At 48.0% G+C, this 25,305-nt stretch overlaps 2 protein-coding genes across 2 annotated transcripts in view; one reads left to right on the forward strand and one right to left on the reverse strand.

Moving 5' to 3' along the window:
* Nucleotides 1-634: 634 nt before the first annotated feature.
* NT5DC4 (5'-nucleotidase domain containing 4) lies at nucleotides 635-18,331 on the forward strand. The gene is given in 18 exon segments (XM_045368897.2): nucleotides 635-708; nucleotides 1,373-1,441; nucleotides 1,538-1,660; nucleotides 1,738-1,833; nucleotides 2,035-2,041; nucleotides 2,043-2,142; nucleotides 2,266-2,323; nucleotides 2,673-2,766; nucleotides 3,014-3,067; nucleotides 3,318-3,404; nucleotides 3,692-3,724; nucleotides 4,453-4,578; nucleotides 4,845-4,911; nucleotides 5,052-5,222; nucleotides 5,861-5,912; nucleotides 6,301-6,361; nucleotides 9,215-9,292; nucleotides 18,308-18,331. Coding segments are annotated over 18 exon segments (1,374 nt in total).
* The window catches only part of CKAP2L (cytoskeleton associated protein 2 like), a 28,446-nt gene continuing 18,503 nt past the window's right edge, over nucleotides 15,363-25,305 (reverse strand). The window contains exons 7-9 of the mRNA XM_005575283.5: nucleotides 22,046-22,109; nucleotides 20,164-20,353; nucleotides 15,363-18,443 (exon numbers count right to left, since the gene is read on the reverse strand). Coding sequence (XP_005575340.3) covers nucleotides 18,212-18,443; nucleotides 20,164-20,353; nucleotides 22,046-22,109 — 486 coding nt within the window. The 3' untranslated portion in view covers nucleotides 15,363-18,211. The remainder of the gene's footprint in view (nucleotides 18,444-20,163; nucleotides 20,354-22,045; nucleotides 22,110-25,305) is intronic.

A 25,305-nucleotide genomic window follows, 5' to 3' on the forward strand; every position in this document is an offset into this window, starting at 1 on the left:
GAAGTCACGTGCTTCCTTGTGGAGCCAGTGGCACAGGCCCTCAGGGAGTATTTAGAGCTCTACACTAAATGGCCCCAGTGGCTCTGCTTTTTGACACTTCCTTTTGTACTTTCCCTCACCCCCCATTCTGAGATCCCAGTTATTTTCGCAATTCTTATAGCCCTTGGCATGCTTCTAGCAATGTCTTGCCTAAATGGCCTTGAGCTGGGAAATTTGATAACCAAATGTGTTAGAATTGTGCATAAAGCGAGAGTACTGAGTTCTTTCTTTTATCATCAGTATGGTACAGAGCCTCCTGCCTTTGTATCCCGACGTTTGCCTCATTCTGGGTTCTCTGCTACTCTCTAGGCGGTTGAGGTCCATGGATACATAAGCCCTAGGAATGGGGAGGGCACAGTGGACATGAGTTGCTTTTCCCAGATCCTTGCTGATTTGCTCTAGAGAAAAGGATGAGATACCAGAGCCTGTCCTGACTGACTCCTCCCTCAAAGGGGTTGGGGGGAGACGGGAGCACAAGGTGGGGCCACCTGGGTCAGCAGTGCCTGAAACTGCTGAGGGAGAGTGGCTGGGCCCCACTGATAGTGTGCAGGAGGCTGAGGAAGGGATCCTTGTCTCCTCCTGACTCTGGGTGACAATGGCCAGTGTGGACCGGGGAGAGCCTGAGGGACTGGACTCCCCTCAAGGCCCGAAGCAGAACTGGCACCAGCGGTGAGATGGGCACCTGGGGTGGGGGCCAGGGGTGTCGGCCCATAAACGCCCCACACGCCACAGCAGCACACAGGGACTCCTTTAAATACACAGCGATGGGGACTCCCAAAATGCAGACGAGCACTTGCACTCACAAGGGACATGCTTCCATAGCTGCAGCAGCCCATCCGGGAACTGACCACACACACTCCGGCAGGAGGTCCCCTTCACTGCCTTCCCTCCGCAAAGATCTCTCCCCTTCACCACGGACACAGTGACACGTGCTATCCAATTGTGACAAACACATCATCTCTGAATTTGGACAGGGGAGTCCCATGTCAGAAGGTGACAGCCCTCACACCAACAACTGCACATACTTTCTTACAGGGTCGGATGCCTGTAACACGCCTGCACGGCGGGACAGCAAACTGCTGATTACCCGCACGCACTCAGATGCACGCTTGCACACATGCTCACACACGCTTACACGCACACTCGCACTTGCCTTCGGACACACATGGGTCCAGGCAGGGCCCCGGCTTGGCCTGACCCACTTCCTCCATCCTTTCTGCAGCTGCAGGGAATGCTCTGCCCTCCTCTGCTGGGTTTCCGCCCACTCCGTCCTTGAGTCTTGGATTCTGAGGGGCTGGGGGGCTGATGCCAACATCCTCCTGTCTCTCCCCAGGATTTTTGTCAACCGCAGCCTGGCACTGGGGAAGATTCGTTGCTTTGGCTTCGACATGGACCATACACTCTGGCTGGTAGAGAGGGCTGGAACAGAGCGTATTGGGAGTGGAGGGAGCAGGGGTTGGGCGGCCAGGCACCAACCCCCTGACTCTGTCTGGGCCTCTGCAGCCTACAAGTCCCCAGCCTACGAGGCCCTGGCCTTCCAGCTGCTGCTGGAGCTCCTAGCGTGCATCAGATACCCACATGAGATCCTGCGCTACACCTACAACCCCACCTTCCCCACCAGGTGTGTGACTCAGGACAGGCGGGAGGCCACCCGGCCTTGGTACTCCCACCCACAGTCCCCCCGACCCCCGTCCCCAGGGGGCTGTTGTTCAGTGCGCTCTATGGGAACCTGCTGAAGGTGGATGCCCACGGGAACGTGCTGCTGGGTGCCCATGGCTTCACCTTTCTCTCAGAGTAAGGGACAAAGGGTGCCGGGAGAGTGGCGGGCCAGGAGGGGAGGACTGCCCACTGTGGGGGAGGACAGAGGGAGGGGGGAAGGACACAGGCCCACGGGGGAGGCTCAGCACAGAAGGGATGGGTGGGGATTGGAAGGGATGGCCAGAGCCTGGACAGGCCTCCAGGAGGCACTGGGGAGGGGGCACTGGCTGCCCCCAGCCTACCTCCTTCTCAGGGCAGAGATCTGGAGCTTCTACCCCAACAAGTTCATTCAGAGGGATGACCTGCAGTGCTTCCACATCCTCAACGCACTCTTCAACCTGCCTGGTGGGTGGAGGGTTGGGGGCACGGGAGGTGGTCCCGAGGTCCGGAGCTGAGGGTTCCAGGTCTGGCCTGGTGGGGAACTGCCTGGCTCCCTGGCCTGACAACCGACCGGCCCGTCTGCCCCAGAAACCTACCTCTATGCCAGCCTGGCCGACTTCTCCTCCGGCTGCTCCCGTTACACCAAGTGCGTCTCATGCCCTGTCCAGCCCTGGGGCGACCAGTAGGACACAGTCACTGCTCAGGGACCAAATCCCAAAGTGGGGGCCCCCCAAGGGTTCCCTGAGGGACTGGAAGGGCTCCAGAAGGCTCAGTGGGAAGGCCTTTACTGCAAGGTGGCCCCCAACCCTGTCACCGGTGCTGCCCCCAAGGGGTGACCCTTAGCCCTGGGTGATGCCCCTCCCAGGATGGCTGGGACATAAGCCCAGTGAAGGCCTCAGTGTGGCTGGTGGGGTCACTCTGGTGTGGGACTCAGGGTTGGAGGTCACATCAGGTCCCCTTATTGACGTCCCCTGTCCCCTCTTGGCCTGCCCCAGCTGTGACACCGGTTATCAGCATGGGAACCTCTTCATGTCCTTCTGAAGCCCCTCCCAGGATGTGACTGATGCCATAAATAATGTCCACCAGTCGGTGAGTGAGTGGTCCAGGACCCCCGGACCCCTGACCTGTCTGCTCTTGATTCTCCTGGGCAGCCTTCGGGCCTCCAGTCCCCGTAGATTTTCCATCCACTTCCCACTGAGGACTGAGGTCTGGTCTGGGCTTCCCAGAGCCACCCACTCTCCTCATCTTGGACACAGACATGTGGGTGGGTACACACACACACACACACACACACACACACACACACACACACACGGCCCTTTGCTCCCTCCTGCAGGGCTGTCTCAAGGAGAAGACCCTGGAGGACTTGGAGAAATATGTGGAGAAGGATGTGAGTGGCCACAGACCCAGGGCCATGGCCATCACCCCTGAAGCAGCCGGGCTGCCCCCCGCAACCCTTCCCTGGCTTTCTTTGAGGTTTAGGCTGAGCTCTGCTCCCCAGGTGCTGGGGGTTGTTTTATGGGGCCTGGTGCCTACCTGCCTGGGTTGGGGTGGGCTCCCAGAAGGCTGAGACCTGAGGAGGGGATCCCAGGGTGGCTCTGGGAGTCCCACCCCTGCAAGTCCCTCTATCTCTGCTCCAGCCACGCCTCCCCATCCTGCTGGGGAAGATGAAGGAGGTTGGGAAAGTGTTTCTGGCCACCAACAGCAGCTACAACTACACCGATTGAGTATGTGTATGGAGGGGTGGGCCCTCCGCCTCCTTCCTGGCCCCAGGAGACACGGAGGCATTGCAAGCAACAGGGAGGGGTGGGGCGGGGAGCAAAGACCCTCCTACCCCCACCACTGGGCTGGTCTCCTGGGCTCCATTTCTTGGCCTTTCAAGGCCTCAGGGGAATGAGCAACTTTCTCACCATCTTGCTCCTGTGGCCACCAGTGTGCCAGGGGGATGGTGGGTGAGGGCAGAGGCAGGCGGTGGCCCAAGTTTGGTGCCCTGACCCTGCCTTGTCCTTGCCAGGCCATCATGACCTACCTGTTCAGCATCAGTGAGGTGAGTATTGGAGTGTTGCGCACATGGCTGGGGTGGGCTGTGTAAAGGGCCATCATGACCTACCCGTTCAGCATCAGTGAGGTGAGTATTGGAGTGTTGCGCGCATGGCTGGGGTGGGCTGTGCAAAGGGCCAGGGCGCCAGGGAGAGACGTGGGTCTCTCCCACGTCCAGCCTCCCTTTGAGGAAGACCTGAGTGTGTGAGTGGTCATTTCTCATGAGTGGAAGCTCCCCAGTGGGTAGGAGGCTGGTGACCTCAGCCAGGCCATGGGAGGAGCCTTTGCGGGGGACAGGAGGCAGTCAGCTCTGTGGGGAGGGGCGGCGGAAAGGGGGTGAGATGAGGGCATGGCAGGTCAAAGGGAGGGGTGCTGGGAATGTGACAGGGCCTGGTCACTGGGAATGACCAGGTGTCACTGGGCAGGCAGCAGGGCCCTAACTTGGTAGCCATGCTGGTGCCACCTGTCCCTGGGTCTGTGCTGTGAGGAGATCTGGAGGCTGGCCTGAGGGTGCACATGATGTTCGACACCCACCTCCACAAGTTCCTTTTGAGCACTTTCTACTGCCCAGCTTGGCTGGGGACGCTGGTCAGCGAGACCTGGTTCCCAGGGGCTGGAGAGGTCTCATCCAGCTGGGAGGTTGGTGGGGAGAGGGCAGCCTGTGGTGGGTGACCGGCTGTGGCAAGGTCAGATTTACCAGGCTGTGCGTGTGTGGCTTGTGTGCACCCGCAACAGGCTGAGGCCTCGGTCAGGCCCTGGAGGTCCTACTTCGACCCGATAGTGGTGGACACGCAGAAGCCCCGCCTCTTTGCAGAGGGGGTCGTCCTGAGGCAGGTCAACACGGTAATGGCAGGTGCAGAGGTCAGTCGACCTGCACCCATGGACCATGGTTAGAGAGGGCAGCCTGCCTGCCCCGTAGACTTGACCTGCCTTTGCGGCTGGCAGCTTTGCTGGCCTGTCTGTCCCTGGAGGCAGGGAACCTGAGGCCTCCTTCAGCGCCCTCTGCTGCCTCCTTCCTCCCACACCCCCATGATTACCTCTGCCACTCCCAGCTCCCTGAGACCCTCCCTAGCTAGAGACCAAAGATGTGGTTCTTCTGGCTCCAGGGCACCCCTCTGCCCCTCCAGGACTCAGGAAAGCTCCGCGTGGGCACCTACACAGGGTCGCACCAGCATTGTGCTCTCTACTCTGGAGGTACCAGCTCCCACCATGCCCCATCACTCCTTGGGAACCCTCCCTCCCTCAGCTAAGAACCCAGGCCCCTCACCAGACCCAAGTCACCTGCCCCAAGGCAGGAAGGGCAAACGGGTGCCTGTCCTCCCTTGGTGGGGCAGGCTCATCGGACATGGTGTGTGAGCTGCTTGGGGTTCGGGGGAAGGGCATCCTGTATATTGGGGACCACATTTTTGGGGACATTCTGAAGTCCAAGAAGCGGCAGGGCTGGCGGACTTGCCTGGTGGTTCCTGAGCTGTCCTGGGAGCTGGACATCTGGGCCCGGGAGGAGGGTGAGCTGTTGGTGTTGTGAACAGTCAGAGGGGTACTGGCCGCCTGTGCAGAGGCCCCAGCACTGCCTTCCCCTTTTGCCCGTGGGAAGTTAGCAGTTGTGACCAGGAATCCTGGCCGCTCTGTTGTTTCTGGGGGAGGAAACAGACAAGGAAACAGAGACCCAGGGAGGCTAAGCGGCCTGCCCCAAGTCACACAGCCAGTAGGGGCAAAACTGCAGGTGGCACCTTCCTCCTGCACCTGACCCCACCCTCCCCACCCACCCCGAGGAGGTTCAGTGAGTGGAAGGCACACACCCTCCATCCAGGAATGACTTGAAGTCATCCTCCAGGGCAGGGAGTCGTGTGAGCCCACACAATTTGGGGTTTGTCCTGAGAGCTGAGGCTTTAGGTTTGAGTCATTGCCATGTGACCTCAGGAAGGTCGCCTGACTCTCTCCCCTGTCCCATGGGGCCTACGGGGCCTACGCTGTCCCTGCTTCGGTCTGGGCAGAGTCTCACCTGATGTAAGGGGCCAGGGGTGTTATGTACACAGCTGGGGGAGTGCAAGTCCTCGGCTGGACCACGGCAGACACAGGCAGGCAGGGCCAGTGGGTGACATGGGCCGTCACTCACCCCCACTGACCCCTGGCGGCTTTTCAGAGAGGATGGAGGAGCTGAAGAGGCTGGACACGCACCTGGCAGACCCAAACCAGTGAGACCCTGGCCTTTCTGGGGGTGGGATGGGACAGGGAGAGGGATGGAGGGGCAGTGGCTCACATCCCTTCCTGGCAGCGAGGTCCTGGCCAAGGTTATCAGAACAACAAGATGTGTTTCAGGCTAAGCTTCCCTAGCAAACTGGATGTGGGGACCCCTCTCACCCCCTTGGGACTGCCCACACTCTGTGACCTCTAGGCCCTTCTTCCGAACCTGTCCAGCACTCAGGGACTTGCCCTCGCTCGTGTGCACACCCCCAGCCCGGCACCCCCACTGGATGCCCGCACGGTGTCCTCCCACCCTACCCCTGCTGGGGTCTAATGAGACTGTCCTGGCACTCGGAGGCTCTGTGTCTCCCCTGGGTCACCTGGCTATTTTTGTACCAGGCACATGGATGGGAGCAGTTGTGAGCTGCAAGTCATCAACTTTACCAAGAGAGAGATCCAGGTGAGAGCTGGGTGGTGAGGGAGGAAAGCACAGGCCCAGGGGGAGTGGAGCCGAGTTCGCTTCCCGACTGCTTGCCTGCTGGTTTTATCCTTGGTGCCAAAGGCCCAGTTACCGGATTCTCCTCAACCGCACCTGGGCTCCACCTGCCTTGTCAGCTAGCGCCCTCTGCTGGCCGACATTCCAAAGGGCAGTCCCGCAGTCCTCGCCTATCACCCTGCCTAGGAAATGCCTGCGTGCTGGCTGGGCCCTTATTGACCCACTAGCCAGTTCTGATAGGAAATGTGATTTAGGGCCACTGAGCCCAGGGTCCTGGGGAAAGAGAAGAAAAGACAGTGTTCCCTCATGGCATTACTGACCGGCCACCAAAAAGCTGGAGGTGCCCATGGGCCGGCCAGATGGAGGGAATCAGGTCACTCGGTCATCCTAAGCGCAGCTGGGGCCGATCACAAAGGGTCTTTGCAGAGCCTTTTACAAAGCACAGTCGTTTGATCTTCCCCACAGCCTTAAGAGGTGGACGGAGCTGGGATTGTCACCTTTATTTTACAGATGAGGAAACTGAGGCTCAGAGAGGGGTCATCCTGGGAGTAAATGTTGGGACCATTCTCTAGGCTCTAAAAGCAGACAAGGAAACAGGGCCTGGTGGCGGGGTGGGGCCTGCCAGGAGAGTAGGAGCGGGGCTGGGGGTGTCGCCATTGCCAAGTCCTCTGTTGGACTCAGAAGGTAAATTAAGCTGCGGGTTTAGTCCTGGGTGGTCCATCTCCAGGGCCAGGCAGGTAACTGTGATGGAAAGCTGGAGTGGGGCCTGTGGCAAAGAGGGGAGCTGCCCCACCTCCAAAAGCCCCACCTCCAAAAGTCTACAACATGCTGCTCCTTCCCTACAGAGGGGCATAGGCCTCAATGTCCCCCGGTGAGAGGCCCAGAGAGGCCAGGGTTGCCCAGAAAGGGAGTAGGCGAGGGCAGGCTTAGGTGGGCTGGGATTTCAATTCAGTGTGTTGCCCCTCTGGCCAGAGGGTCACCCGGGAGCTGGACCTGTGCTACAGCACCGTGGGCAGCCTGTTCCACTGCGGTTTCCGCCAGACACTCTTCTCCAGCCGGCTGATGCGCTACGCTGACCTCTACACTGCCACCTGCCTCAACTTCCTGTACTACCCGCTCAGCTCACTGTTTCGGGTGGCCCCGGAGTTGGTGGGTCTCTGTGGAATCTCCATGGCTGTCCCTGAACGTCTGCCCTAGAAGGACCCACTGGTCCCCAGCCTTGCTAGGAGCTTGCAAGGTCACCAGCCTCAATCTCCCACCTTCAGACTCAGTGGGGTCACAGCCTTGCAGATAACTGTCCCTGTCTTAACAGATGCATGGGAAGAGTTAGGTTTATACAGATAAGATGCCTCAGCAGGGATATTCTTCCTCGTGCCCAACCTTAACTTCTGCTTTAGATTGAGACCACACTATCTCATCATTTCCTTGGTAGAAAGGATATCAGTTGCAAGGAGGAAGGCACAGTACTCCTATCCTCAGTAAACATACAGTGACTTCCAAGGGGGTGGAGGAGGCAGCCGATGTTACAGTAAACACTCTGGCTGGTTTTCCTCTGGGAGACCGGAGGATGCTTCCGGGTTAAGAACAGGGTGGCAGAGATGGCTATGATGGCACTGGGCAAGGGTTAGCAGGAGTCATGAGACTGGCCAGCGCAGGGCTTCCCTGGAACCTGCACGTGTCAGTCCTCCCAAGTTGGTATCATCATTTCCATTTGATAAGATGTACAGCCTGCAGTTTAGGATCTGGACTTGAAGCTAGACCTTTGAGGTTCCCTGCCGCCTGCTTTCCCTGCTGCCCTTGGCTGCCCTCCAGATGTTTGAGAGGGGAAAAACCATTTATTGAGTGTCTGCTGTGCTTCCTGCACTGGGCTGGGTGCTTTTCATCGATTCTGCTTAATACTCAATATAACTCAGCAAAGTAGGTTTTATCTTCCTCATTTTATCATTGACGAGGAAGCACAGAGAACCTAAGTGACTTGCTGTCACAAAGCTAGTGGACCACACAGCTGGGATGTGAGCCTGTCAAGCTCCAAGGGTCACACTCTGTCCCCTGCACTGTGCTGCCACACACTTGGGGGAACTGGTTTTCACCGGGTGGCCTCATCTCATCTCTGGGCTCTTAGATGGGCTGGACCGGAGAGCTCCTGTGGGCAAAGCTGGGGGTCCAGGCACAGCCATCTGTGCTGGTAGATATTATTGTTAAAGTAGAGACCAGATAGGTGAAGAACACACTGGCTCCCCCTCCCCAAAAGTGACAAGGCAAAACATTTAAAGAAATTTGACCTTGTCAATCTTCCTGGCTTGGGATTTTTTTTTTTTTTTTTTTTTTTTTGAGACCGAGTCTCGCTCTGTTGCCCAGGCTGGAGTGCAGTTGTACAATCTCTGCTCAGTGCAACTTCCACCTCCTGGGTTCAAGCAATTATTGTGCCTCAGCCTCCCAAGTAGCTGGGATTACAGGCGTGCACCACCATGCCCGGCTAATTTTTACGTTTTTATAGAGACAGGGTTTCACCATGTTGCCCAGGCTGGTCTTGAACCCCTGGGCTCAAGCAATCCACCTGCCTCGGCCTCCCAAAGTGCTGGGATTACATGCATGAGCCACCGCACCTGGCCTTGGCCTGGAATTTTTGAGGAAGTGAAGTCTGGCTACCAGAACCTTCATGCCCCTGCTGACCTTCCGAGGCGCCTTCCTCCGCAGCAACGTTGTTGGGCGGGAAGCTGGCCGCTGTGAGCAGGGGAGCCTGTGCATAGCTGAGGAATCCTGAAAGGCCGTACCTGGGACGGAGTGCTCCACCTCCACCTGCATTGATCCCTACAGATGCCACATAAGTCAGTTGTGGAGCAAGAACGGGCCAGTCTGGACCCTGCCTCCCGCCTCCTCTCCTGCAGCCAGAGGGTGAGTGGCTGTGGCCGAGGAGCTCTGTGGCCACAGAGGGCTTGGAGCAGTGGTTCCCAGTGGGGTTGTATCAACCTCAGGGTGCATGAGGCAATTGGTGGGGGGGCCTTGTGGGCTTGTTTTCGTATGCAAGCATAGTTATTCCTGATTATTTATGTAAAAATACATATTATTTTATTGTAAAATGCTTTTCTTTTTATTTCTCCTTTGTTATAGTTAGGGTATTATATTGATATTTTAAATTATTATAGAGATGATAATTGTATCGACGAATTTCAATTGAGGATGGAAAAGTAGAAGTTAAATATTTGTTTTTAAACTGGGATATTGGGGCCAGGTGTGGTGTTTCACGCCTGTAATCCCAGCACTTTGGGAGGCTGAGGCAGGCGGATCGCCTGAGGGGCAGAAGGTCGAGACCAGCCTGGCCAACATGGTAAAAATCTGTCTCTACTAAAAATACAAAAATTAGCTGGGCATGGTGGTGGGAGTCTGTAGTCCCAGATACCTGGGAGGCTGAGGCAGGAGAATCACTTGAACCCAGGAGGCGGAGGTTGCGGTGAGCTGAGATTGCACCACTGCACTCCAGCCTGGGCAACAGGACAAGACTGTCTCAAAAAAAAAAAAAAAGCGGCGTTGGATCCAAAAGGGCGACAGGTTCTGCTCAGCAGTGCTTTGTGCACTGTTGGACCCTGCACCCCTACCCTACAGACTGCTGTCGGCCAATCCATACATATCATTCCCTCCAGGGAAGGTTGCAGGACACGCCCTCTGCCACACCGAGGCTTCCTCCCCAGACACGCTTTGTTAACATCAACGACTAGCAGCTCTAGCTTCAGATCCCTTTGACACTTTATGGGGTCTGACCCGCCTCTGAGCTGAGACAGGAGTGGATGCCTGGGTTCCTCGTTGGGTTCTGTACCCCTAAAACCCTGCATAAAGGCTCCTGTTCCTCCCTTGGCTTTCTGGGGGTTCACATTAAAAGATGTGCATCCTATAGGTCCCATTTTGCTGTGTTGTACCAGGCACAGCATTCATTCTTTCAACCAGTGTTTACTGAGCACCTCCCGTGTGCTGAGCAGTTTAGAAAACAAAGTGTAAGTTACTTCGTTCCTGCGTAGGAGAAGCTCAAAACTCATGTGTGTTCACAGGCTTTAATCAGTGGTTGGCAACTATTTTTCTATCCTAGCCCAGCAGAGAGATGGACACACTCCTGTCAGCAACAGTGGCTTGCTGGGGAAGCCTGTGGTTTGATCCCTCTATATCCTCACCCCATCGGAATCCAGCCTATGGCATTTTGACACATTATCTACCCCTGGTTGGGAGTCACTGTGTGAGCTTGGGAAGAAAATATCCATAGTCACTTTCTGTGTTTCTTATAAGGGTGAGGGCAAAGAGAGAAATGAGGACCAGGAGAGTTGCATCGAGGCTGACGGGGTCCCAGACATGGGCCAGCATCACGGGTCATCTTCTACTTGAGATATTTTTCAGACAACAGAAGTATAGAAGAAGGAAAAAGCAACTGTATTGAAATCTCCTAAATGTAGCAGATTTGGAGCCTGCAAACACTTCTTCTAGGGAGGAGGGAGTATTGCTCTTAACCTACAAGGCATCCCTGGCAGTCTTTGAGATGTTTGGAAATGTGTGCACAAGTGAAATTATTTTACCTACTTCTCTTGAACGCATGATGTCTCATATCCAATTTTATTTCTAAATATTTCTTTTAAAAAATAGGTATTTCTGTGCACTTCTGATTCTGTTACTAGTAAGAACAATAAAACCTGATTGGATCTGTATTGCCTGACTAACTGCTTTTTCATCTGGGTCACTACGAAAGATGTTAAATGAGAGTGCCCAAATGTCTTTGAGTTTGTATATACGCATTGAAACACATAAAAAGTCATACTCACGATTTTAAAACTTCACTCTCGAGTGTGTTAGAAGCTTCTCTGTGGTATTAAAGTGCTGAAGCATCATTGTTCTGATGTCACTGATTTCAATTTACTCCTACAGTTCACTTTTTGTCTGTTAGTGGTATCATCTGACATTCTAGGGAGACCTAGGTTGAATCTGTATGTTTGAAATGACAAAGCGAACCCTTGAAGGAACAGGTCTGAGGATACATTTCATTAGCTTCATTTTCTGTGGATAAACACTGGCAACACTTGGATGCCTGAGGATAAATAAGGGACAACGGGCCATGGAATTGGAGAGTTTACTTTTATTTTTTTGAGACAGTGTCTCATTCTGTCGCCCAGGCTGGAGTGCAGTGGCACGATCTCAGCTCCACCTCCTGGGTTCAAGCAATTCTTCTGCCTCAGCCTTTGAGTAGTTGGGATTACAGGCACACTCCACCACACCTGGCTAATTTTTGTATTTTTAGTAGAGACGGGGTTTCACCATGTTGGCCAGGCTGGTCTCAAACTCCTGACCTCAAGTGATTCGCCTGCCTTGGCCTCTCAATGTGTAGGGAATCACAGGCGTGAGCCACCAAGTCTGGCATCTTTTTTTTTTTTTTTTTAAACATCTTCTTTGCATTTCAGAAGCTTCCAGGTTTGACACTGCTAAGGCCTTTTCTTCCTTTCCCTGGATTGACTTTTAGGTCCCAGAGCCTGGAGGGGCAGGTTCTCCAGGTAGATACCGCGTCTCACTGACCTGTGTCTTTAAACACTTGATTCTTACTCAAGGGCTAAAGGACAGTATTTATCAGAAAAACTGCTCAGACCCTAGAGCCCATACTTTTCCAGAAAGGTCCTGAAATACAGTGTAGTAGCTAATACTACAAAAATCAAATCTTCGAATTCCTACCCAGGGTAGAGAGGAAACAGAAAAGGACTGAGGGATAAACAATCTGGCAGAAATGCCTTAGGGGATCCTAGCGAGGGAGAGGAGAGAGGGAGGGGCAGGGGCAGGGGCAGGAGAGAGGTGGCCAAAGGGCCTTTCCTGTGCTTTTCCTATGCCTGGCCCATTCCCTGCCTCTTCTCCCTGTTACATCTGCTCTCCCCTCAGCTAACCTCCCTGACTAGACCAGTTTCTCTTTAGTCCCTCGCTCATAGGCCTCTATTTCTCAGGCCTTGGAGACTTGCATTTGTGGTTCTTAGATTAACATGTGTCCCCACTGGACTCTCAGCTTCAAAAGGTAATGTCCTTTTGGCTCACCGTTGTGTCTCTGGCATCTACAGTATTTTATTGAATGACGCATGTCACCCAGTTTACTATTACTCTTGTAGAACTGCAGGGAAAGGGGCGAGGCAAAGAATATGAGACAAGAGAAAGTGGAGAAAGGACATAGGGCTTTGGATTAGAACGCTGCTTCTAAACTCTCAGGAATGTGTCTCGGTAGGAGGTAGGACAGATCCTTCTATTTGGGGAGTTTTTTTTTTTTTTTTTTTTTTTAAACCTGATGTCACCTCTGCACTCCTGTTTTATCTATACCTTAGAGACAGAAGCACACCATTGCTTCCAAGACTGTGTGCAGACACTGACAGTCATCTCCCATTTCTGGAAGAATTTTTAGCTGGGCATGTGGCCATCTGATACACATTTCCCTGCTTCTTTAGAAGGGTGGGGACATGTGACCAAGTTCTGGCCCCTAAATTCTGGACAGAAGTAATGGTCCAACTTCCAATCTGTGACCTTAGGAGGGGTGTGCCTTCCCCTTCCTCTCTTCCCCCTTCCAGCTGGCTGGAGAGCGAAGTTGGTTGGGAGCCTTCTTTGGCCACATGGACGAGGCTGCCTCCGAGGGATGGTGGAGTCACAAGACAGACATAGTCTGGACTTGGCATTAGATTAGCATTGGGCTGTCACTTGGATGGCTGATGTGAGAGAGACGCATTTCCATTTGGGACTAGTGACAGCAGCTGAATTGACATCTCATTCTGGCATCGTCTTGAGCAGTCAGGAAATGAAGAGAACAGAAGCAGCATCTCTGGGGTAGTGAACTAGTGGTAAAAATGTGATCATTTATTTGTAGAATAAATGACAGTACTTTGGCTGTCACAGTGATTCCTGCTTGGTAAACTGGGAACAGTTCAATCATTTATCTTGCTCAGATGTGTTGTTTCCTTATCCTCACCCTACTCCTCATTTCCTTACTTTAAATGAGATAGGAGTTAAAAGTTCCGGACCTGAAGCCAGACAGCCCTGATTTTGAAATTGCAGGACTGACATTTATTAACTACTCTGTTTCCATAACCATGTCATAAAGCTATTGTAAGGATATAGTGAGATAACGGATACGGAGCTTGGCCAGAGTAAGCACTAAATAAGGGTTTTCTATGCTATTATGAGAGAGAGAGAGAGAGAAAGAGAGAGAGAGAGAGAGTGTGTGTGTGTGTGTGTGTGTGTACATTAGTCAGGATTTTTTCTTTAGCAACTGAAGGAAACCTAATGAAATTAGTTTGAGAAAAGAGAGAATTTATTGGCTCATATAACTAAAAAGTCCAGGGTTAGCCCAGCTCCAGGCATAGCATTAACCAGGGAGTCAAATCAGGCATTGGACATAGCTTGCTTTCTCCAACTCTCAAGTTTATTCCGTGTTGGTACTATTCTCTGGCAGGTTTTGTCCACGAGGTTATAAGATGGCTGTCCCCAAACTCCAGGTTTCTATCTTTTCAGCTACTCTACCAGGAAGTATCTAATGAAAGTCTGGGAACTGATGCCTCACTGGTTGTGAGACACTACCCCATCCTCCAATCAATGCCACTGGCCAGGGAAATGCCAAGTTTGGCTTTGCCAGGCCTGGGTCACACGCTTATACTGGGGTTGAGCCCATTCTTCTTAAATCACGTAGATTGTCAGCAGGAAAGAGGTGGTAGTAGGGAAATTGGGGTGCATTTTTTTATGAGACAGAGTCTTGTTCTGTCGCCTAGGCTGGAATGCAGTGGTGTGATCTTGGCTCACTGCACCCTTTGTTTCCCGGGTTCAAGTGATTCTGCTGCCTCAGCCTCCCAAATAGCTGGGACTACAGGCGCACTCTACCACACCTGGCTAATTTTTGTATTTTTAGTAAAGACAGGGTTTCACTACATTGGCCAGGCTGGTCTTGAACTCTTGGCCTCAAGTGATCTGCTCACCTCGGTCTCCCAAAGTGCTGGGTGTGAGCCACCGCACCCAGTTTGGGGTGCTTTTATTAGAAGAGGGAGTACATGCCAGCAGGCAAGAACTTTTTTTTTTTTTTTTTTTTTTTTTGAGACTGAGTCTTGCTCTGTCGTCCAGGCTGGGATGCAGTGGCACGATCTTGGCTCACTGCAATCTCCGTCTCCCAGGTTCAAGCAGTTCTGCCTCAGCCTCCTGAATAGCTGGGATTACAGGCACGACCACCACACTTGGCTAACGCCTGTATTTTTAGTAGATGGGTTGGCCAGGCTGGTCTCAAACTCCTGATGTCAGATGATTCACCCGCCTCGACTTCTCAAAGTGCTGGGATTACAGGCATGAGGTACCATGCCCAGCCTCAGGAACAGTATTTTACAGTAGGTAAAAGACTCAGTCGAGTGCCTGGCATAGTGAGCACTAATAAATGTGAACCATTGTGCTTCTCCTCTGTCTTCTGGTTCATGGTCATTCATTGTGCACAGAGATACCATATATAATCCCCCCACCTTTCTTTCTTTAAAACTTGCTTTACACTCACCTCCTCTAAAAAGCCATCCCTGAACAACGTTAGGCTGATTTCTGCAAAGGCCCGTATTTCCACTACAATTCCCTATCAATCTCCTTCCCAAATCATTACGGGCCCACCTTCTTTCCTTTCCACTCTCCCTCCTTCTTGCTCCCTATGTCTAGGAGCAGCTATTTACTAAACAAGAGGGTTACTGAGTATCTACAAAGAGCCCCAGAATTAGGGTGCAGTTTTCTGTAGCTGCTGTACCATCCACAATCATTTCCACATCCTTTTGTGTCTGGAAGACTCTATAGTCCGACGAGGCTGTTCAAAACCTCCAACTTGCCATTTTGAAACTTATACATTATTAGACAACAACAGTTCAACCTACACTGTTATTGTTGGGACCCAGGGTAATACTGTGAGACATCCTGCAAGGAACTAGCAATAAAGAAAATAAAACTGCTCTTTTCAGAACTAATCTTTAATGTAAAGACAATGGTTTTGAGGAGACATAAAACCACCTTAAAGAGACAACTGACTCCTAGGCCTGGGGTCAGGGGAGGGATTTAGGTGGCAAAGATGGACCATTCTAGAAGCCAGAAAAAAAGTAAGTGCACAAGCAATGGATGGCAGTGCAGGATCAATCATGAGGACCTGGTCGACGGACTCAGGACAGTGTTTGAGATGTGAGGCAAGAATATTCCTAACATAGGACTCGCTTCAGACTCTCTAAGCCTGGTGATTTTCAATATTTGATTTCTCTAAGTCCATGTTCAGACTCTGTGATCTCTAAGCAGCCTCTGAGCATTATTTGGCTTCACAGGTAAAGTGAACTCTAATTCCTGCATTTTGGTGACAATTTTATTTTATTAGGTATATTTAAGATTTACAACATGATGTTATGGGATACACATAGAGAGTAAAATGGTTGCTATAGTGAAGCAGATTAACATTATCATCTCACAGTTTTTCATGTGATAAGAGCAGCTAAAATCTACTTACTTAACAAAAATCCTAATACAATTGTATTAACTTTAGCCCTATCTCTAGGCTTGTTTGTCTTATCTGCTATTTTGTATCCTTGGCCTACATCTCCCCATTTCCTCTTCTCCAATCTATGGTAAGCACTGTTTGTGTACTTGAGCTCCTTTTTTAAAAAAAATTAAATATTCCACATATGAGATCATGCAGTATTTCTCCTTGTGTCTGGCTTATTTCACTTAGCATGTTCTCCAGGTCCATCTATGTTGTGGCAAACGGCAAGAACTCCCTCTTTTCCAAGGATGAATACTATTCCATGGCATGCATATGCCATATTTTCTTTTCTTTATTTGTCCATTGATGGGCATTTAGGTTGTTTCCACATCTTGGCTATCGAGAATAACACTGCCACAAACATGGGAGTGCAGATATCTTTATGAAGTGATGATTTAATCTTTTTTTTTTTGAGACGGAGTCTTGCTCTGTAACACAGGCTGTAGTGATGTGATTTTGGCTCACTGCAACCTCCACCTCCCGAGTTCAAGTGATTCTCCTGCCTCAGCCTCCTGAGTAGCTGAGATTACAGGTGCCCGTCACCATGCCCGGCTAATTTTTGTATTTTTAGTAGAGACAGGGCTTCACCATGTTGGTCAAGTTGGTCTCGGTCTCCTGATCTCAGGTGATTCACCCACCCCAAAGCGCTGGGATTACAGGCATGAGTCACCTCACCCAGCCGCTGATTTCACCTTGTTTGGGTACATACCTACTGGAAGAGGGTCAGGTAACAGTTCTATTTTTAATTTCTTTAGGAGCCTCTATACTGTTTTCCGTAACGGCTGCACCAATCTACATGCCCACCAAGTGCACTAGGTTCTCTTTTCTCCACAATCTCATCAACATTTATCTCATGTCTTGTTAATAGTCATTCTTACAGATGTGAGGTGATAGCTCACAGTGGTTTTAATTTACATTATTCTTAAAATTAATGATGCTGAACTCCTTTTCATATCTATACCTATTGGCCACTTTTTATGTCTTCTTTGGAGAAATGTCTGTTCAGGTCCTTTGCCCATTTTTAATTATTTGTTTTTCTACAATTGAGTTGTAAGAGTCTATCTCTTATTGAAAGTCTGCTGGTATTACAGGTTTACAGCTCAGTTTTTTTTAGCTTTATTATAAATCTGACTTTCAGAAATAGATCTGCTTCCCTTAAAAAAATCTAGTTTCTGGATGAGGCTCACAGACCTTTGATCAAAGTCCATTCTCCTTGGTAATGAATGCTCCTTGTGAGGTTTCTTGGGACAGCCAACTGGTGTATCCTTAGACAAACTCCTAATTCTCTATGCAAAGCCATGACGGTTTTCTATAATAAATAAGATAAACAAGCAGGAACTAATAGAAATTTAATGTTGTTTTAAGATAATACTTAAATATTAAGAAAGCTAAAATATAAAATGTGTTGACTAGGTTTTTCTACACATTATATTTACATAATGACTAAGGTAAAACCTTTCCATGAATAGTTGCCCAGGAGGAAGAAAAAGCAACCTACAACAGTCTCTGGGGCTTGCACTGCCTTCCCAGGCCAGCTATCCCCTAGCTGAGCAAGGAACTGAAGAAGCAAGTGTCCACTCCCCACCCCTCTCCCCTGCCCCTCTTTTGTTATTTGAAGTGTTTGAGTAACAAATGCAAAACTAGATTTGGATATAAAAGCTAGATGACCACGCCCATTCAGGATTGTGTTTCATCTGAGACCTGGCACAGGAAAAACAAGAATTATCTCTCATTTACAAGGATACTGTGATGGAAGTCAAAGATCACACATAAATTTATGATCTCGGAGCAAAGCACAGCTAGCATAAGCTCATCTGTAAAATGAGGGGTTTTGACTTGGCCATCGGTCAAGGTCCATTCAGCCTGTCAAGCTAGCGTCAAAGTTCAGATCTTCCACGATGAAAGGACTTGCCCTCTGCTAAGGTGGATGCAGAAAGAAAAGTCCCATTATATTGTGGGACCAACCTTCTGATATAAAAAACTATGTTGGGATTAAAGTAGATCAATAAAGTATAAATTTTTATCATAGTTGTAGGGTATTCAAAAGTTTGAAATTTATGTATACTGTAAAACTGGCAAACTACAGTCTTAAACACATAAAGCAAAGATTTTCCCATGGGGAGATAACATTTGAGAGTAAGCCCAGTGAATTACTTAAGTCCTGAGAGTCCATAATCTGCATCCACGATGCCTCTCGATTACACACTTTTTTCCAGGTCACTTGGGCAAGAATACTTCCTGTCTTATGGAGGTTCTGAAACACCTTTTTAAAAAAAGCATCAAGAAATTGATTCAGGGGTTTGAAACCCCAACGTTACAGGCAAAGCCTCATTTCTACGGAATATAAAACATTTTGTTTCTTCCATTTCTAACAGTTCATCAAGAGAAGCCACTACTAAATCGTGTTCCTGCAGCATTTCCGGGTAGCGGGACACTGCTCGCTCAATCCTCGACGAACGCCGTACAGGAGTGATAAGTTTCATGTCTTGCACTTCTGGCATCCCATTTATTCTGAGAGATAGCAAGAGATGCATTAAAAACCTTATCATTTAAAACAAGTCTCTTTATTATTTTTTGTTTCTTATTCCATAATAAAAACAGGGAAGACATTTTAACACAGGGCGATGCAAGAGATATGTCTAGAGCAGCTTTCATCTGAAGATGGCTTTTTCCAGGAGTTCAAGACCAGCCTGGGCAACCTAGTAAGACACCATCTCTACCAAAAAATACAAAAATTAGCTGGGCATGGTGGCACATGCCTGTAATCCCAGCTACTCAGGAGGGTGAAGTGGGAGGATTGCTTGAGCCCAGAAAGTCAAGGCTGCAGTGAGCTACGATCACACCATTGTATTTCAGTCTGGGCAACATGGCAAGACCCCAATCTCAAAAAAAAGGCTTTTCCCTGATTTCCAGAATGTATTGGGTGGTGTCCATCTGTTCTTGGATGGTGTAAGCATAAGGATTTATTAGGTATGAAGTGTGGCTTTTATTTGAATAATAAAATATTTTGCAAATATTTGGCAGTTGGTGTTTATTCTGTAAGTTCTCAAAACAGGTGATAGGTTTTAAGGAAATGGGGCCTAATATCAAATTTGGTTGAATTAATGAATTCCAAGATTCTTTCTAGCTTTTTTTTTCTTTTCTTTTTTTTTTTTAAAGACAGGGTCACTCTGTTGCCCAGGCTACAGTCCAGTGGTGCAATCACAGCTCATTGCAGCCTCAACCTCCTAGGATCAAGGGATCTGCCCACCTCAGCCTTTCAAGCAAGTGGGAGCACAGACACGTGCCACCATGCCTGGCTAATTTTTATTTTTCAAAGAGTTGGGGTCTCCCTGTGCTGCCCAGGGCAGTCTTGAACTCCTAGGCTCAAGCAATCCTCCTGCCTTGGCCTACCAAAGTGACAGGATTACAGGTGTGAGCCACCATGCCCAGCTCTTTTTCCTGTAGTGGGAAAATGGTATGTCTCAGAGAGTTTAGGATTGGAAGCGGCTCAGCTGTGCTTTCCAGGGAACTAAAACACAGAACGGTTGTCTTGATGCCCTTGTTTGGAATTCTTTCCAGATCATAATCAGAGAAGAGTGGTGCTACACTCACAGTTTAGAAAATGACACTGACGCCCTGACATGACTCCTTAAATTACTATGCATTCTGCCTTAAATTTATACTTGTTACAAAATAAAATGCTTCTGACTTTATGAGCAGTCTCTGACTAGTACATACTCCACTGCTCTCCCTGTTCTTAAAGGGGTATTCACTGTCCCTTTCCTCCCACAGCTACAGAGTTTGCTCCTGCTTGGGACTTTGTGCCCCATCTTATCGCCCCAACCCTACCCAACTGTGTCAGGACTTGCAAGAAAGGCAGATAGGATCTGCAAGTGCAGGACAAATGAGAGTGAAAAGGTAGGAGAGACCTTAGGAGGGCAGGGGTGAATGCATTCTAATACCCCTCCTGACTCTGGCAGCACCTTCCTTACTGCAGGTCAGGTCTCATTAGGGTGGTGAAAGGGGGATGGTGTGTGCAAAGAAAAGACACAGACCTTCCTGTCAATGGTTCCAACCTCCCCTCATTCTCAGTTCTTTCCTGAATGCCAAAGATGGATTAAGCCATTTGAACCTCATATGAAGCAGAAGTATCTATAAGCTGCTGTTACTCTAGATCTATGAAGGAAAAACTGAGACTTGGACCAGAATTAAGTCTGTGAACACAAAGCCTGCTTTAGAGTCTGCTTACCTAGGGATTGGACCAATCTGTAATTTGATACCAGGATAATTATGCTGTTCTCCCTTGGCTATTTGGGGTGTCGCCGTGACTTGTTCCCTCTCTTTTGGAGAAAGACAAGACTTCACAGATTCCATCTTCTTGGCCAGCTCTTCCACTGATGTTATATTAGTTTCAGTAACTAAAGAATCAGAAGTAATTCCTGTGTATGTAAGATCATGAAGGAAGTTAAGATTTAGCAACTTAATACTTCAGCTAAAAATCAATAACATGAAAAATACATACATGCAATGATTTCCCAGTGATCTTCATGGGCTCCACATACTGAATAGTGATTGATTTGAAGTGTGACTTATAACTTGTTTTTTCATGTTAAGCCCTGTAGCAATGTCCTGCTACATCAGGCTACCCTCCTAGCCAGCCCTGCAGACAGCTGTAGGTAGATTCTTGACACCCTTTCAAGACTCTGAACACATCCCCAGTCTCCTATTCACTCTCAAGAGAACTCTCTTAGGGACTAATCACTGGCCTACCCTTACACCACAACTTGGATCAATTTTCTTGACTTATTAAGGTTAACTCACACAACCTCCCAATCCCATTCCTACCCAGGATGACCACATGGTTACTGCCTTGGACAGTAGGTAAAAACTGTCTTGCATTAAGTTTTCATGGTAGCCCAAACACAATCATGAAAATGAAAGGAAGGAAATCAGACTGTGCCAGGCACACCGTGGCTACAGGCTGACACCCTAAGTGAGGTCAAGAGGGTGCAACAAAGGCATGGATTCCTGTCTTCTCTTTTTATTCCTTTTAAGAACAGTCATGTTTTAACCAAATATCTGAATTGTAGTCTCATTCCCAAAGAATCTACTATTAAGTATATCTATTTTATGTCCTCCTTCCCACATGTAGTGGGTTACTTAGCTACACGACTGGATTGTTCCCCAGTTAAATCTACTCTTTTTTTTTTGAGATGGAGTTTTGCTCTTGTGGCCCAGGCTGGAGTATAGTGGTGTGATCTTGGCTCACTCCAAACTCTTACTTCCTGGGTTCAAGTGATTCTCCTGCCTCAGCCTCCTGAGTAGCTGGGATTACAGGCACGCACCACTACAACCGGCTAATTTTCATATATATATATATATATATTTTTTTTTTTTTAAAGTAAAGACAAGGTTTCACCATGTTGGTCAGGCTGGTCTCGAACTCCTGACCTAGGTGATCCACCCGCCTTGGTCTCCCAAAGTGCTAGGATTCCAGGCGTGAGCTACTGTATGCAGGCAAAATCTACTATTAAAGGACAAAGATTTGTCACCTTCTAAGATAACAAGAATCTAATTTATTTTCTAAGGACAGCTTGTTTTTTCTTTTCATTCATACAACAAATATCATAAGCAATTATAATGTCACTTGTGTTTGGCACAATATATTTCTCATAGAAGTCTTCTAAAGGTTATAACCACTGACAGTAATGGTCAACTAACTGACGAGATTCCTGAGATAGCTATTTTTAAAGGGATAACACAAATTTAGATGAGTATGTTGGTGGGTTTATTATGATTAAACATGTAACTTAAGGCATTTCTCCTTTGTGCCTCAGTCTCTTCCAGTAAAGAGCTGTTTGTCTTCTCCCATCTAGGATTCCAGGGAAGTAGGACACTCCAGTCTAGGCTGTTCTGGTGGAAACCACCTTTGTTCAGTGTTGAGCAGTGTATTTACTTGTAATCACACAAATAAATCAGCTGATGACAATGGCTGAAAGGGCCAGGTCATGGAAACCAAGAAGTGAGAAGCATTTCAGGGGATAATTCTTTTCTTCTTTTTCCTATATGTCCTGGATGACTTTTACTGGTACAGCTAGAGAAGATGAATTTAAATACAAAAATAATAGTACCTTCTGTGGTTCTGTTTGAGTCTTGCAAAATATTAAGAACAACTTCCCGCAACTCTTGTATTGGCTGGAAGGAAGGAAGAAAGAAAACATACAAAATCTTAAAAACATTCATGGAAAAAATTTGCTTAGGAATTTTAACATCAAATAAATGTTTTATAATAAAAATGTTTCCTTTTAAAATCTCGTCTAACTATAAGTCTTTTGTCTAGCTTGACAGTTTTATAGCTTCATGAGAAAAATAAAGAAACACAGAAAATTTTGATTAAGTGTTGGCACACTTGACTTAATCAACAGATGTATTTAAAGTTGTCCACAATGTAATTTGTCTACATCGAATTCTATTTTCCTACTGATTTGTATAACACATCAAATATGTAATATGTATTCCCACATAAAGATTCTCGCCCAATGATGTAAAGCTAGCCATACAGAAAATGCATTATATATATATTTATTTATTTTCTTGAGACAAGTCTCGCTGTGTCCCAGGCTGGAGTACAGTGGTGTGATCTCAGCTCACTGCAACCTCCACCTCCCGGGTTCAAGCGATTCTCCCTTTATCATAAAAGTCATATATATATATTGTAGAAAAATTGAACAATAGGTTAAGCTTAACAAATGAAATCACCTATAATTCCATTGACCAAATACAATTTTTTTTTTTTGAGACGGAGTCTTGCTCTGTCACCCAGGCTGGAGTGCAGTGGCGCGATCTCGGTTCACTGCAAGCTCCGCCTCCTGGGCGCCATTCTCCTGCTTCAGTCTCCTGAGTAGCTGGGACTACAGGTGCCCACCACCACACCCGGCTAATTTTTTGTATTTTTAGTAGAAACGGGGTTTCACCATGTTAGCCAGGATGGTCTTGATCTCCTGACCTCGTGATCCGCCTGCCTTGGCCTCCCAAAGTGCTGGGATTACTTATAGGCATGAGCCACTGTACCCAGCCCCAAATACAATTTTTTATGAAAGGGAGTCTCTGTCACCCGAGCTGGAGGGCAGTGGTGTGGTATCAGCTCACCACAAACTCTACTTCCAGGGTTCAAGTGATTCTCCTGCCTCAGCCTCCCGAATAGCTGGGAATTACAGGCATGCACCACACCATCTGGCTAATTTTTCTATTTTTAGTAGAGATGGGGTTTCGCCATGTTGCCCAGGCTGGTCTCGAACTCCTGACCTCAGGTGATCCGCCTGCCTCGGCCTCCCAAAGTGCTGAGATTACAGGGATGAGTCACTGTGCCCGGCCAAGATACAATCTTTGTAGGCATTTTAGGTAATTTTCTCCAGCTTTTCCTTTCTTTCTTCTTTTATTTGTTAACATACTTGAAAAAAAATAAAAAACTTTTATGGAAAAGTAATTTTCTGATAAAATTATCTGAGATAGGCTTCATTTTTCAAGTATGTAAACTATGCCATGAAGCAGAAGTTGTACTTTCCCACAAGAACATTATAGTTGGAGGTTTGTCTTCCTTACCTGGGACTCTGTATCAAATAGATATAAACTGACAATAAAGCATAAAAGGAAAGCTTTCCATAGATTTTTTTCAAAATCCAAAAGATAATTATGATTTCAGCTAAATGAATGGGAATAAACGCATAGAATATATTGCAAAGAGTGAATTCCATAAAACATTCATCAAGTGTATTTTACATTTGTATAGCCTTCTGGTTAAAGATGGTGGATTAAATATACCTTTATTTTTAATTTCTCTTGAAAAGCGACTGAAAGGATAATAAAGGGATTAAAAAGAGGCAATAACCACAAAACATAGGAAAGAATAAATGGCGATAAGGTTTTGGAAGCTTCAATGCAGAAGAGAAGTAAACAATTTGATCGACTTGAGAGAGCCAAATCCCAAGCTGGCAGTGTGGCTGAGAAACATTCCTGAGCTGGCAGAACAGCTTAGGAATGTGTGGTAGGGCCCAAATTAGGAGGACTCTTTAACATCTGTTCAAAAAGCAGTCAGACCTCCAAATCCACCATGCACCCCTAAACTCTATGCAGCCTGGTAACTGTGTCTAACTCCCTTCATCCTAACAGAAAACTGGGGATGTGTTCTCCAAGTCTCTGAGGGATATCATGCAAGATTGCGATAGGGTGCTTTCTCAGAAAAGGAGATAAGCGGAAGTTTCCATGTTGAGGGTTGAGACTCCCTGCTCTCTTCTCTCCCACAGCACTGGCAGTCTGGTTTCTAGCTCCCAGGAAGGAGATTGGAACATACTTCTCCAGAGAACTTGTCCAGCTTAAGAGTAAAGACATAAAGATACTGATATTGAGGGTTTTCTAACTAATCAACTCAGCCAGATCACCCTGTGGTGAAGCCCCATCCACGTGTCTAGAGCTTTAAATGAGCTTTTTCAGACCCACCTTATATATATGCAAAGAGCCCAGTTTCACCAGCATCTGTGTAAAGCGTTTAATGAATAGAGAACAAAACAAAATAGAACAAACAAACAATAACAGCGAGAGAGAAAGAAATGAAAAACATTGGAGAAGAAACAGACAATGTAGAAAGAAGAAAACTGATACGAGTTCTAAAAAACAAGGGATCCACCCAACTTAAGAAGGATGTAAAGGGAATCTAAAGGTGATGGTAAAGAGATCCCAGAAAGACAGCTGGTGAAGATGGCAGTAAAGTGCAACTTGTTCAGTCTGGAATAAGCCAGAAGGGTCTAGGAGAAAGGTCTCTAAGAAAAAGAAATCAGTAGAATATCTGATGTTTTCAAAGTATTGAGGAACTTAGACAATTAGAGAGAGTTTGTGACTTAATTATATATAAATACTCAGAAAACTTAGTAAAGGCAAAACAGGACAGTAACTCCAGGAAGAGTAAGTAGAAAGTTTTGCTTGAAAGGCAAAGTAATCATAGTATATACTACATGGCTCAACATACTCATATATTTCTTATATATTCATTAACAATGTGAATGCTAAATAGTGACCAGAATTTCCATGACTCTAATTAAAGTATGAGGAATGGCAAAGGTCTGTAAGGATGGTAAATAGGGGTGTGTATTTGTGCGCACTGGGGGATCTGTGTATGTACGTGTGAAAGAGGGCTAAATCTTCATTCTGCATAGCTGGAATTCCATAAATCATACCTAAAACTGAAAAATCAAGAAAGAGAAACATGTTTTCTGAAACTATAGAGGTTAATATAAAAATAATCAGTTTGCTCTGGGAAGGGGGAAATGGCAGGGAAGGAAGACAGAGGCCTTATTGAACGAAACTTATCAAACTACTTGACTGCTTAAACTATGTG

The sequence above is a fragment of the Macaca fascicularis genome, chromosome 13 (genome assembly GCF_037993035.2).
Source record: "Macaca fascicularis isolate 582-1 chromosome 13, T2T-MFA8v1.1".
In the NCBI taxonomy this organism is placed as follows: Eukaryota; Metazoa; Chordata; class Mammalia; order Primates; family Cercopithecidae; genus Macaca; species Macaca fascicularis.